The sequence below is a fragment of the Anopheles gambiae genome, chromosome 3, assembly GCF_943734735.2.
Source record: "Anopheles gambiae chromosome 3, idAnoGambNW_F1_1, whole genome shotgun sequence".
Taxonomy (NCBI): domain Eukaryota; kingdom Metazoa; phylum Arthropoda; class Insecta; order Diptera; family Culicidae; genus Anopheles; species Anopheles gambiae.
Window position 1 is genome coordinate 71,147,279 of NC_064602.1, and position 13,005 is coordinate 71,160,283.

Below are 13,005 nucleotides of genomic sequence, written 5' to 3' on the forward strand. Positions count from 1 at the left end.
GGAAGGAGCATCATGCGTGATAAAAAAAAATAAACGGGGAGCGCCAGAGAAAAACATTCACAACCGCCGTCCTTGTTCGCGGGATGGCGTTTATTTTCAACATGAGCGCTTTTGTCTATTCCGCAGGGTATTTTTGCATTCGAGTGGTTCGTCGTTATGTTTGAGTGATTTTTTCCAATTTTCCACCATTTTACTATGATGCCGGCTGGTCGTTTAGTCGATCCAGCCCCACAACAACCGGTAACAAAAAAGGGAACCACCGAAGTCACCCCATCAATGCTCCCCATCTGTCCATTATCGCCACATGGGCACTCATGGGCGTCCCTCGAGGGAGAGAGGACAGCTATACGAACTGAAAGCATTTCAACGCTCGCCCAATGGCAGTGTCAAAAGCAATTTGTCCACCATTTAGCTATCATATTTGCCGGCATCTGATGGACTTTGGCAATGCTATGATACAGTACCGTTGGGTACTGCTGATCGTAGGCGCCCGGATTCGGTGCAAGGATAATATGATTAATGTTCATTTCGCGGAATGGACGTTGGTTCGCTTTTGGGAGGTTTTTTTCATAATGGAACAAGGGATATTTGGTTTTTGCTAAATTTAAACTATAATCGTTTACCACTCCATTTATGAAACAAAAATGGGAGTACTAAAGCACGATTTTACGATAAAATACTGTTGTTTATGACAATAATAATAAATTTGGTCAAATATTTCATCATACACATTTACGTCATACGTCATTTCAATAATTAAACGGAAATTTAAAACTTTTCATTTAACTTGTTTCAAAATTGTAACTTATTTCATTATTCCCACTGTGTAAAATGTATTCATATGCAGCTGATAGTACTAATTAATTAACAGTGTGAAATATTTAAACACAAAGAAATGTTACTTATATATAGCTCTAAATTTAAATACAAATAAAATAGTTTTTTCGGAGTCTTTCAAATTAAAAACACTCATCAATATTACAAAATTAATATTAAGAACAGAATGTATAATAATTAGATGTTAAATAAATATCATAACAATGCCGCTTTAACTACTTACTTAACAGTCTTTTTAAAGCTCTCGGGTATCACGGCTCTTTGGGAAAACATGTTCAACAATTAAATACGTCTAAATTCTTGAGTTTTGGAATATATAAGTAAAACTGTCTTTTACATCAATTGAAACAATAAGAATCTTCATAACATAATATGTTAATATGTTAAAAAAGTGCACTGGTAGTCTAATAACATTATTATTCATCCAGTTGCATGAAATATTTCAACAAAAGCAACGTCCTACTGCAAATTGAATTGATTGTGCTTTTTGAATTGTGCTCTTAAAAAAACTTTCAACAAATTTCTCAATATTCATTCCCGAAGGTACTGCGCATTGCTCATTGAGTTTTTACAAAATGCGAACTATTTTATTTTTTGTTTAAAAAAAAGAAAAATCTCTTTATAAAAAAACAACAACCAAAATGCTCTCCGGTGTCTGTACGACATAACGCAAAAACTCGGGCACAATCCCTCAAAAATTAAGAACGTTCGTCCCATCCCCCACCACAAACCAAAACCGTACTTACGTGATAGTAAAACTAAGGATTATCGCTTTTTCTCTCCCGTTCACTCGTTATGCTAATGTAGCACGTTTAGCAACAAAATCCCGCGACGGTGGCTCTTTGTTAGTGAATCGTGCGTAGCTGTGGAAACAACAAAAAAGGGTGGAACAAAATGGTCCGATTTAGTAGGTAAGATGGGAATGCCTTAGCGCGCGATGGCTTATGAACGGTGAACGGCACTTACGTTTCCCTGTACTTGGCAATGTCCCGCGGCGAGAGTGACGGTCTCGTGCTACTAAACGCTTCGGCTAGATGGCGCTGGCTCACCGTTATCTGCTCAGGCACTTTCTACAACAACAAAAATGACGAGAAAACAAAATCATTAGGACCACCGGCAGACGATCAGGGTCCTATTCTTATGATCTTTCACACACAGGGAGAGTGTGTATGTTGTCGGAGTGGAACATTTTCATCAACGCCTCACAACCCAACATCGTAAGCATCACCAACGACGAAGACGACGGCAACGCTCATCATAATAATCGTTGAGAAATATTAAACTGCTAAAAAACGAACGTACGAACGAACCGGCAGCTAAGCACTGTCTTTATTTCTATCGCCCGGCTGCCACGCTACCGCTATCTTCACATATGCATTTACATAATCGGCAGCTCATCATCGGCTTTACACCGCGCAACAGTGAAAGTGCAGCTGTACCAAGAAAAGACCACCAGCAGTAGGGGATATCATAAACCCCTTCCCCCAAAACACGGTGTGTCACACCGCTGAACACGCTGGGAAAGAATGAACTCGAGAACAATCTCCTCGACACAAACAACTTCACCTGCGAGTTCCAGCACATTACGCCCCACCAGAAACGCTCGGGACAGAATGATCCGTTTACACCAAGTTCACTTTGTCACAGGATATTAGGAGTCGCGCACAACGGTACGGACGCGACATCCAGAGCTAATATCACTTAGCTCGCGACACGGGAAACGCGGAAAAAGCGCTTATCTACGCGTTCGCGTTGCGAAAGTTTTGCCACGAACGTTGCGTTCCGCCCGCCACCGGAATGGATGGAAAGTAATTAAGCCTTCCTTACCGCACCAGCTGATGGTACTGATCCGACGTGGACGTGGCCTGACAAACACACACACAAAGTCAACGAAAAGAAGGGACCCGTGCATCGCAAAAGTCGTTCCAAAGACGTTAGCGAATAATTAAAATCCTGTAATTAAACGCTACTCAGTTTCATAGTTCCATTCTCGCTCTCGAGAGAGCCGTCTTGCCCGTTGGGATGTGGTTAGATAAGTAGACGTGGCATCAACTGTACGAACGGGGTTTGGTGCATTATTGCTATTAAAAAGGGGCGCTGCTTCGGGTGTCGGTAATTATCATTCAGCGAATAAAACGCGGAACAAAACCGGCAAACGATTGCTGGCGTCGATAGAGAGAGAGATTTAGTTTCAATGACACATAATAATCAATAGGAAACCTTCCGATGCTTAGAACGAGTTCTTATGTAAATTATTTGATTTGCATGATTTACAACAGTTTCCATATTTCTGTCCTTTTTAACATCGTATTTTTTAGAGTACTATTCTCCTATTTGGTAAGAAAATCACGTAAAAATCGTTTGGACTTTACTTACCTCTGGATCATTGCTAAGACACTCCTGCACCGCCAGCATGTTTGCCGTCGTTAAAATGCTTCTAATGTCCGCTCCGGTGTAGTATTCCGACTTTACTGCAAACTCGCGCAAATCAACGTCCTTGTCGAGCGTCAGCGATTTGCTGTGATTGCTAAAAATCTCCAACCGTGCAGTCTTTGCAAAGGAAAAAGCAAAAAAATACGTCACCAATTTGGGTGACAATCCTTTTATGACCACCTGCACTTACCACACCCGGCAGAGTGCATTCCACCAAACGATCGATACGCCCGGAGCGCAACAGAGCCGGATCGAGCAGCTCGGGCCGCGAGGTCGCCCCTATCACAGTCACGCCCTGCAGCCCCTCCACACCGTCCAGCTCCGTTAGCAGCTGATTCACGACCCGATCGGTCACACCGGTCGAATCGTGGCCACGGCGCGGCGCCAAGCTGTCAAACTCGTCGAAAAACAGCACACAAGGTTTGGCACTGCGCGCCCGATCGAACAGATTGCGCACATTTTCCTCACTCTGACCGATGTACTTCGCCAGCAGCTCGGGACCCTTCACCGAAATCATGCGCAGATTCCACGTTTTGGCCAATTTCGATACTGAAAGAAGATGACTTTATAAAATCAATCCATTTTCTACATCGAAACCAATTCTAAAGCACATACCTAGATACGTTTTACCCGTTCCGGGCGGCCCAAACAGCAGTATGCCGGCCTGATTCCGGAGCGGCGATGCTTCAAAAATCTTCGGAAATCGGGTCGGCCACATCAGCACCTCCTGGAACACCTCGATCGCACCCTCCAGGCCCGGCACTTTATCGCCCGGCACCTCATCGTCCTCCTCCTCCAGCTCGTCGGTCGCCTGCTGTTTGTGGTTCTCGATACCCACCAAACAGTACCGATTGGTGACGTCCAGCGCCTCCGACACCATCGCCTCCGTCACGAACGGGAACTTGCCGTCCTGCTTGTACGCGTAAAACACGGCCCGATCGACGAGCTGCACCAGGCTGCCGATGGCGTACCCTTCGGTTTGATTCGCGAGCCGCTTCCAATCGATGCGCCGGTCCAGCTTGCACTGCCGCTGGACGAACAGGCTTTTCAGGGCCGCTTCCCGATCCGCCTTGTCCAGGTTCGGCAGCTTGACGTGCTGCTGGAAGAGATGGTAGCCGCGGGACGAGTGCAGCCGGCGGTTCAGGTTGGAAGAGCTGCTGATCGACGCGATGACCGCGATCGGATTGTTGCCGGTAAACTCTTCGATCTGCTTGCGAATCATGTCCGACACTCTGTTGGGGAGAGAAAAATAAGGATTTTAAAAACGAATTCGACCAACATTAAAGATCGGCGACGACCTTACTTATTGTGATATTCAGCATCGGGTGTATTCTGATCGCCCGGCTGGTGGGCTAGCACGTCCAATCCGTCCATAAATAGCACCGCGGGACTGTGGAACATGCAGAGGTAGAGAGTATGCCGCAGATCCTTCTGTATCGAGTCCGGTTTGCGGCCCTTGTGCTTGGCACAGTCGAACGTGGTCGAGAAACAGTAGAACGGCACTTCCGCCAGTCGTTTCAGTATGTTGTCGCACACCGTTTTCCTTCCACTCTGTGACGATCCTTCAAGAAAAAAGAAGAATAGAATAAATAAATTAATAATTAAACCAAGAAAGCAATTGATTACAGAGAAACTACTCTCGAATGGTGCGAATTTTTCGCTACCGCCCCCGAGGACTGTAGAACTTCGTTAATTCCAAGCGCAAATCATCATCCTTCCCCAGCGTAATCACTTACAATGGTGTGAATGGAAATACTGCTACGGAAATTTGTGAATTATTCGCTAGGCGATTCCAAGACACTTTCCGCCGTGACGTCACCGATCCTGATTTAATCAGAACTGCACACCAGTTTGTGCCATCAACCCATGCCTTCCGGTTTTCAATGAAAACTCGTTTAAAGACGCTATTGACGACATTCCTGCGTCCACTTTTAAACAGATGCACTAATCCGTTCACTGTGCAAAATCTTCGACGTTTAGAACAAACGTCTTTCCCGTGCGTCTTGGAAAGTCTCATGGCTGGTACCCATCCACAAAAAGGCGATAAAACTGCTGCATCCAACTATCGTTTAATCACTTCCCTCTGCGTCTGCGCTAAAGTCTTCGAGATGCTCGTTTACGAACCGCTCTTAGCCAGTGTTTCGAATTATATAAGTCCAGTTCAAAACGTTTTCACACCCAAAAGATTCACACCAGTAAGCATCTGGCACACCGCGATAGAACCCGTGATGCAAGTCGATGCAATCTACACAGACGTCAAAGCGGCATTTGATTTAATCCCGCACTCAAAAATAGGATATATTGGGGCTCCATCGACTATGGCATGATTGGGATCCTATCCATGGTTGGAACTCATAATCAATGCTGTAAAATGTCATGAGCATCACGAGATTTTCACTAACGAAAACAATGAACATATCCGTAGTAGCTTGAAGCTTATTGCTGATACTCAATAAAAGTGCGTCATGACATGCCGAACGCGACATGCGAATTCTTGAGTTCAACGCTATACTCTGACCGACAAGCTTAGCTTAATGCCGGCAGATACGAAGCTCAAATCAGCTCACGAACACAGCTGAGAAAATCAGAGGTAAGACTCAAACAGTTGGTGGTCCAATCACATGCTTGGTGACATTTTCTTTAGCGCCCAACTCTAGATCACTCACTTGGTCACGACATTTTGTGTCTGTGATATTGACGACATGACGACAAACATGCTCATTATGTTTCTTGGAACCACTCACAAGCACCATGACCATCGCGATGATCACCGACTGAAAATGTCGCGACCAAGTGACTGACCAAGAGTTAGTTGCACACAATGTCACCAACTGTTTGAGGCTCGCCTCTTATCATCACAGAGGCTCATAACGCTGATATGATTTTGTTTCAGCCGGAATTTGGCATGACTATGTCAGTGACATTTTGCAAAACTGATCACAGCAAAAAATATCATGACATAGTGACTGACCAAGCGATGGTCGCAAAAATGTCACGAAGCATGTATTGGTCACATCAATCGTATTGAGTATCACCTCTGGCCATCACAATTGAGTACATGACGCTGACATGGATATTGTTTCAGTAAGATTGTTTATGGCATTGACAGTGACATTTTGCAGTACTGCTCATAATCCTCTCGTCAGCTAAAGCTATTTTCAGGAGTGCCCCATATATGACAAAATCTTTCACTCGCACTATGGCACTAAACTGTTTCTCCAAATTCAAACTTCTAGCGACCGAGCACGCCTACAAAGCATTTTGGGCTCTTTCTTTGTGTGGTGCACAAGAAACTGCCTCTAGCTCAGCATCGAAAAATGTACTACTATCATATTCAGCCGTACCACTGGTAGCACTGAAGGAAGCTTGTTTTGGTCATCGAGGGAATGGTCTAGCCAGAGCTCAAATTTAAGTAGTTTTTTCACCTCTTTTTGATGCGAAAATGACTGAAATACTTTCACAACATATTTTTCTATTAATTACAATCTTTTTCAGTCCAGTTTAAGCAAAGAACAAGGAAAAAATAACATATTTTCTGAAGCGGTTCCAAATTGTTTGGTAAAATGCTTCAGTCAGCCGCCCCCAGATGCGCTAGTGAAAATTGAAATTACAGAGAGAACGACCAATGTAACCTGGCCTTTATGCAATAACTCTAACTTATTGTAAATAATGTAAATGTGTTGCGGTATTAAATAAATGAAATAAATGATTGCTCTCACCTGCAATGAACATATTGCACTGCTGCGGCACCTTACACCGTGCATCCAAGCAAAGTGCGTACTTGAGCCGATCGGTACACTCCTCCACGATGCGTTCAATCTTTTCGATCTTCACCAGCTTACATTCCTCAACCGATTCCGCGTCCTTAAGCGCAGCCGGCTTCTTTTTGGTCCCTTCTACATCCGAGTATCCTGCTACCGGTTTCACCTCACCGGTACAGCAAATCTTGCTGTGCCGCAGTATTGTACTGTTGATCAAGCAGTACTTTAACGCCGGTGGCTGCAGCTTTAACGTAAGATAGTACTCCGGCAGCTTAAACAGCTGCTCCTGGTTCAGCAGCAGCGCATGGATCTTCGAGTTGTGCAACACAAACTGTTTAAACTTCTCCACAATGTCCTCCTCAATGATCGGCGCTACTTTTGTCGCCGGCAGCAGCTCAATCCGATCCACTATGTTGAGCGCGTTGCGAATGGGTTTGAGCGTTACCTTCTCGCCGTGATTTATTTCCAGCTGCTCCATCAGCCGATCATTTATTTCCACCGTCGGGTAAGCGTTCCTGGGGAACCGTTCACCATCCCCCGCCAGCCGCACGTTCACGTAGTACTCCCGGTTGTCGTTCGTCGTTAGCAGGAACGGTTTGTTAATGTCCATCGTCGCGGGCACGTTCTCCTTCGTCGTGTGTATGTCGCACAGCTGCGTCGTACTGCGCCGACTGTTCCACACGCCCCGGATCACCCGAAACTCGTACACTTTCGCCACATTCTGGCCGAGCGTTTCGATCAGCCCATCGAGGTGGACCGTTTTGCTCGGCTCTCGCTTCGGGCTGTCGATGGGGCTCGATCCCTGCTCCTTCGGGGAAGCAGCAGGTGTTTCGTACGCCATAAAGTTCGCCATCGATTTGCTCGTCTGCAGCCGATTCAGGTGGCGTTCGAGGTCTTTTTCGAAGGAAGAATTGCGCACCGCCGTTTGCGCGCTCATGCCGGCCACCGAACCGGACGATGAATTACTTCCACTGGTGGAGGATCGTTGAAGCGAGTTTTTGGGTGGCAGGCCCGGAAGGATTCCATTCTCCTTATTGCCTTCGAGCGTTTTCTGCCACGACATTGGCCGTTTTTTGACACTTTCCGCCGCGGACAGTATGCCGGGATCGTGTGAAGGGGCGGTGCTGGAAAGCGTAGTCCCTGCCAGACCGTTCTCTAAGGCGCTGATGTACTCGCTCGACTTTTTGCGCTCCATGTTGCGCTGCCGGACGAGTTCCGCGATGTTCAGGTTGGTATTGCTGCGCGTAAGCTTCGGTATTTCCTGCTTGGCAGGGCTGTTCAGCCCAGGAAGCTTTTTGTACGGTTCCACCACCAGCTCGGTGTCGTTTTCCAACCGGCCAAAGGGCAGCGTGGGAATTATGAATTCTGTAGATGAAAATATGATTAAAATTGCATTCTTCTATGGACAATTGATAAAAATATTCATACTTATTTTGATTTTAATGCTTATTGAGTCATTGATCCACACGACCAGATTCTGTCCTTTCGTGACGATCCTCGTTTGATCGAGCAGAATTGATTGAATGCGGCTGCTGCTGATTTGCTGAAAAAACACCAAAAACAAACCTCTTTAAAACCGTCGCATTCCTAAACGCGGAAAGGCGACACCAACCGACCAACACACACACCCACACTTACCAACATTTCCCAGTCCTTTTCGCTCGCGGCGCTCACCTCCACCCGCTTCAACGATCGCACATCCATGATCATCGCCACCATCACGGCGTCGCCCTCCTTCAGGTCCATCGAGCGGGCCACCTGCGCGTTGATGCCGATATGGTTCTCGGCCAGCCCGCCTCCCCCGTACGGGGCCCACGACACGTAGTACGTGTCGATGCGATGCGTCAGACAGAGACACCCGTTTTTCTAAAAATAAACCCAACATACCAGCGCCCCGGCCGCGGCCCCCACACGCGGGACACCATCATTATGAAAGATAGTTTATTAGCAATAATTGAGGAATGTTTCCGGGGGTAAGATGTGGGCGACAAAAAAGGACCCATAGAAAGGCATGAACCATAGGTATTTGGCAGTATCTTTTTGTTACTTACATAGCTCGAAAGCATCCGGTAGTAGCTGTCCGGTAGCGTGACATAATTGTTTCGGAACGGCGAATAGGAAACGGTCAACGATCGACGGAACATTTCTCGCAGCGGACGGAGCGGCACACCCGGCGTCGGTTCTGTTTACACTGTAATTAACACGAAACAGAATGCGAGGTGTGACCTTTGAACCTTTTTTTTTCGTCACTACCACAAGCACCATCTACTAACCTAACGAAATTTATGTCGTGTAATGGAAAGACTCGTAAATAGAAAACCGATAACTTATCGCGGCATTTGTTTTGAACCCGCACGGACAGCTGATGGGGAACTGTCACTTGCGCCCAAAGAGCATTTTCGTGCAGCCAGTTCTGTCAAACACCCCGATTTGACATTTAGCCGAATTGGCAGGGTTTTTATTTACAGTCTTTCCCCGAGTTACGCGAATAATGCGTTCCGGAGACATTCGCGTGACTCGGTTTTTGGCGTAAGTCGAATATCACGTTTTGCTGCCAATATATAGTTAATTAATGATGATTTTTCATAGAATTTAGTTTATTTATGTGATTTATAACTCATTGAATGTAATTCGTGTGGAAAATAAGGTTGTTTCTGTCTTGTTAGTTACATAAAACTTTTGGAAAAATTGCATGTTTTCTTTTCATTTAACAATTAATGGAGATAATTGTAATGATTTGACAAATAAACTGTCAAAAATAAAAATTTGCGCCACTCGAATTCGCGTAACTTGAGCGTCGCGTAACTCGGGGAAAGACTGTATTTTAATTCTTCTTTAGACAATTAAACCGAATTCGGAAATAACAAAAATAAAAGAATAAATTCAATCCCAAACAAACTGTCCTGCACATAAAGTAACCCCTACGAACCCTGCCTGCACTGTCCCGTTTTGACGTGACTTTGTTTTGGTTTTTCCGTAGCGTGAATGTCGTGAATGTTTCTGCCCTAAAAGTTGCCGTGTTTTTTTATAAGTAAAAAGTACACAAAAAGTTGCCCCTCCCGTTTACCATACCGCCCCCAAGAATATGGTCATCTTGACGATGGATTCCGAGGACGATGAAGATCTGGACATCGATTGGAACAACATTGAAACGATCAAAAAGTTCGACTCAGGTAACCTTCGGCCTGAAGGTTTCAGTATTTCTGCAGAATATTCTAGAAAATGCTCGAACTTATACGAATTCTGTACCGTTTATCTAGCAAGCTCCACGAATCTACTGTCCATCGTGACGCGAACCACTGCCGAGCTGCACAGCAATGAGCGTTCGCTGCAGACGCGCATTGCCACGAAAGCGTCCGCGCCGGTCAGCCTGCTGGTGGAGAGCCTGCTGCAGCAGCTGTGTGCCCTGCTCGAGCCGGATGCGGAGCGGTCGCGCGTTCTCTACAAAACCATCTGCGACCGGTTGCATGCGGTCAATCTGATCGACGAAACGTACACGATGGGCGAGTTCGAGATGATGCGCAGCCAGTACCAGAAGGCACTATACCATCTGGTTAGCATTGCCCGGGGGCGCGACCTGCCCGTTGTGCTGCCGGATTTGCAAGAGTATTGGCCACTGCCGGCGGGGCTGGAGTGGTCCCGGTACTATCGGGAGTTTGAGGAGCTTTCGTTCATTGCCGGCGGAGGGTTCGGCAAGGTTTACCGGTCTCGCAACAAGCTGGACGATATTGTGTACGCGGTGAAGAAGGTTACGATCCGGTCGACCACGATCAAGAACGTGCTGGTACATCTGGCGGAAGTGAAAACGTTGGCGAGCTTGAATCACATCAACATCGTACCGTACAAAGCGGCGTGGCTCGAGCCGTTAATGTCCCCGGGGAAGAACAGCGTTAACAGTACGTCGACAATGGATGAAGCGGATGGATCAGGCTCTTCGGAGGAAGAGGAGGAGGATGAGGATGGAGAAGGAACACGTGATATAAGTGACTCGTTGCGCCGACCCGAGCACGATTCGGACGAGTTTAGCATCCTGTTCGAAAGGAGCAACGGTGAGGAACAGCAGGAGCAGGAGAGCAGCGAAGAGGCACGAAACCAAATAGCGGAAGTTGAGGAAACATCAAGAAGTGTCGTCAGCATTGAAGAGTCCCAGGCACACATTAATCTGAAGTGGGCCACACTGTACATTCAGATGACGCTGTGCCACTTGACACTGCGCGAATGGCTCGATCAGCGCAACGCTACCGACAACTTTACCCAATTCTATTCCGATTTCTTGCACAATCGCTTGCACAACGAGCTGGGCATTGTGAACTCAATCCCGCGGAATTCGTTCTGTCGCCAAAGCTCACAGATTTCCGACACGACCAACACCGACAGTGTGCTGTTCGATAGAGAATCGCCAGTCCGCCGCAATTCGGAACCCTCCAAAGATGACTCGCTAACCGACGGGCACGTGCAGCACCTTGACATCGTGATCGACGTCTTCCAGCAGCTGCTCAACGGGCTCAACTACATTCACTCCCGCGGCATCGTTCACCACGACATAAAACCGAGCAACATTTTCGTAAGCCTTTCGCACCACGACTCCAAGCTGTGCATCCAGCTGGGCGATTTCGGCCTAGCTTGCCCCCTGCAAAGCTCCCACGTTGGCGTTGGCTTTGGTACACCGCTCTACGCCGCACCGGAACAGCTTGCCGGGCAATGCGACCCAAAGTCGGACATCTACTCGCTTGGCATCATACTGCTCGAACTGCTCGTACCGTTCTCCACCGACATGGAGCGGGCGGAAACGATCAAACAGGTACGGCGCGGCATATTTCCACCCGATTTGGATCGTGACTTTATCGCGCTGCTGAAGAGCTTGCTGCAGTTGCAGCCTGCTAAACGGCCCGGCATGCAGGATCTGGTCGAAGCGGTCAATCGGATTCGAATCAATCGCGATCGGGTGATTTCGGAGCTGCGCCGCAGCTTGTCGCTGCGGGAGGAGGAGATCGCCTGTTTGCGCACGCAGATCGACGAGCAGCAGCGTGCTCAGCACGAGACGGAGGAGGAGCGGACGCTGCTGGAGCAGCGTACCACGCGGTCGCTGATCGTGAAGGAGCAGGAGCTGATCTACATGAGCATGGAGATGCAGAACAAGGAGATTCAGCTGCGCAGCAAGGATATGGAGCTGCGCAGTAAGGACGAGGAGATCAAGAAGCTAAAGGAGATGCTTCGCTCGTACCAGGAGCGGGAAGAGAAGGCACAACACCAACAGCAACAGCAGGACCTACAAGATGTGAGCAAACGACCGTAAGCGACCTTGCCTTCATCCTACTTTTACGGTTGCGACGGTAACAGTAGCTCACTGGGATATTTAAGTAATGGGAAGTTTCGTTAAATTATTAGTGTGCCCAAGCATCCTATAGGCAAAAGAAGACTTACTTTTAGTTTAAGGTAGGCATGTGTGATACGATGTCGTCAATAAATTGCTCATTCAAACAATTTTTCAATACTGTTCGTTACAAAAGGATGAATCATCCTACTTAGTAGTTCCCAATTTTGGATATATTCAGCCCCCAATTTAGAGTATCAGATTTTGCTACTGCTCCAGCGAATAATAAGGGAAAATTTAAAAGCAAGTAATTATGAGATGCTCCTGAAAACTGTCCAAACTACCAATAGTACATACAGTTTGCAATAAATCATATAATACTTAAGCGCCTAGTTTCAAGACTGGATTAACTTTAAACTATTTTAGTTTTCATTTGCTTATATCTGAATGTAGCGTTGTTTTAATGATCATTTAACCTAAATTGCTTCTAAATAATGTAAAAAAAGAAGGGTAACTCCTAATTATATTGTGATTCTTTAGCCTTTTGTGTGATCATTTTGTTTCTTGATTGTTATACTAACTGTATAACCTGTCGTACCTAGGAATTCGCGTCCAATATTTGTTTCAATAACCGTTTCCAAGTCAAGATCTTCAGAAAAA

The 13,005-nt window shown here is 46.5% G+C and overlaps 2 protein-coding genes across 2 annotated transcripts; one reads left to right on the forward strand and one right to left on the reverse strand.

Moving 5' to 3' along the window:
- Positions 1–1,397: 1,397 nt before the first annotated feature.
- On the reverse strand, positions 1,398–9,429 carry LOC1271027 (peroxisomal ATPase PEX1). Its single transcript, XM_061657560.1, has 11 exons — positions 9,305–9,429; positions 9,083–9,222; positions 8,670–8,897; positions 8,460–8,574; positions 6,990–8,396; positions 4,574–4,832; positions 3,886–4,502; positions 3,461–3,819; positions 3,214–3,387; positions 1,804–1,907; positions 1,398–1,700 (listed from the first exon to the last, which is right to left on the reverse strand). The coding sequence occupies exons 2-11, from the start codon at positions 9,173–9,175 to the stop codon at positions 1,631–1,633; spliced, it is 3,426 nt and encodes a 1,141-aa protein (XP_061513544.1). The 5' UTR covers positions 9,176–9,222; positions 9,305–9,429; the 3' UTR covers positions 1,398–1,630.
- A 546-nt stretch (positions 9,430–9,975) lies between these two features.
- On the forward strand, positions 9,976–12,762 carry LOC1271026 (eukaryotic translation initiation factor 2-alpha kinase 1). The gene is made up of 2 exons (XM_061657855.1): positions 9,976–10,204; positions 10,292–12,762. The coding sequence occupies exons 1-2, from the start codon at positions 10,117–10,119 to the stop codon at positions 12,325–12,327; spliced, it is 2,124 nt and encodes a 707-aa protein (XP_061513839.1). The 5' UTR covers positions 9,976–10,116; the 3' UTR covers positions 12,328–12,762.
- The last annotated feature ends 243 nt before the right edge of the window (positions 12,763–13,005 follow it).

What these genes read in the sequence shown, in the direction of transcription:
- LOC1271027 (XM_061657560.1), bottom strand. Translation starts at nt 9,175, where the DNA reads ATGTTCCGTCGATCGTTGACCGTTTCCTATTCGCCGTTCCGAAACAAT. An exon ending in AATGCACTCTGCCGGGTGTG is followed by an intron (nt 3,388 to 3,460) that starts GTAAGTGCAGGT and finishes TCCTTTGCAAAG; the next exon opens with ACTGCACGGTTGGAGATTTT. An exon ending in GTCTTAGCAATGATCCAGAG is followed by an intron (nt 1,908 to 3,213) that starts GTAAGTAAAGTC and finishes TTGTTGTTGTAG; the next exon opens with AAAGTGCCTGAGCAGATAAC.
- LOC1271026 (XM_061657855.1), top strand. Translation starts at nt 10,117, where the DNA reads ATGGTCATCTTGACGATGGATTCCGAGGACGATGAAGATCTGGACATC. An exon ending in GATCAAAAAGTTCGACTCAG is followed by an intron (nt 10,205 to 10,291) that starts GTAACCTTCGGC and finishes CCGTTTATCTAG; the next exon opens with CAAGCTCCACGAATCTACTG.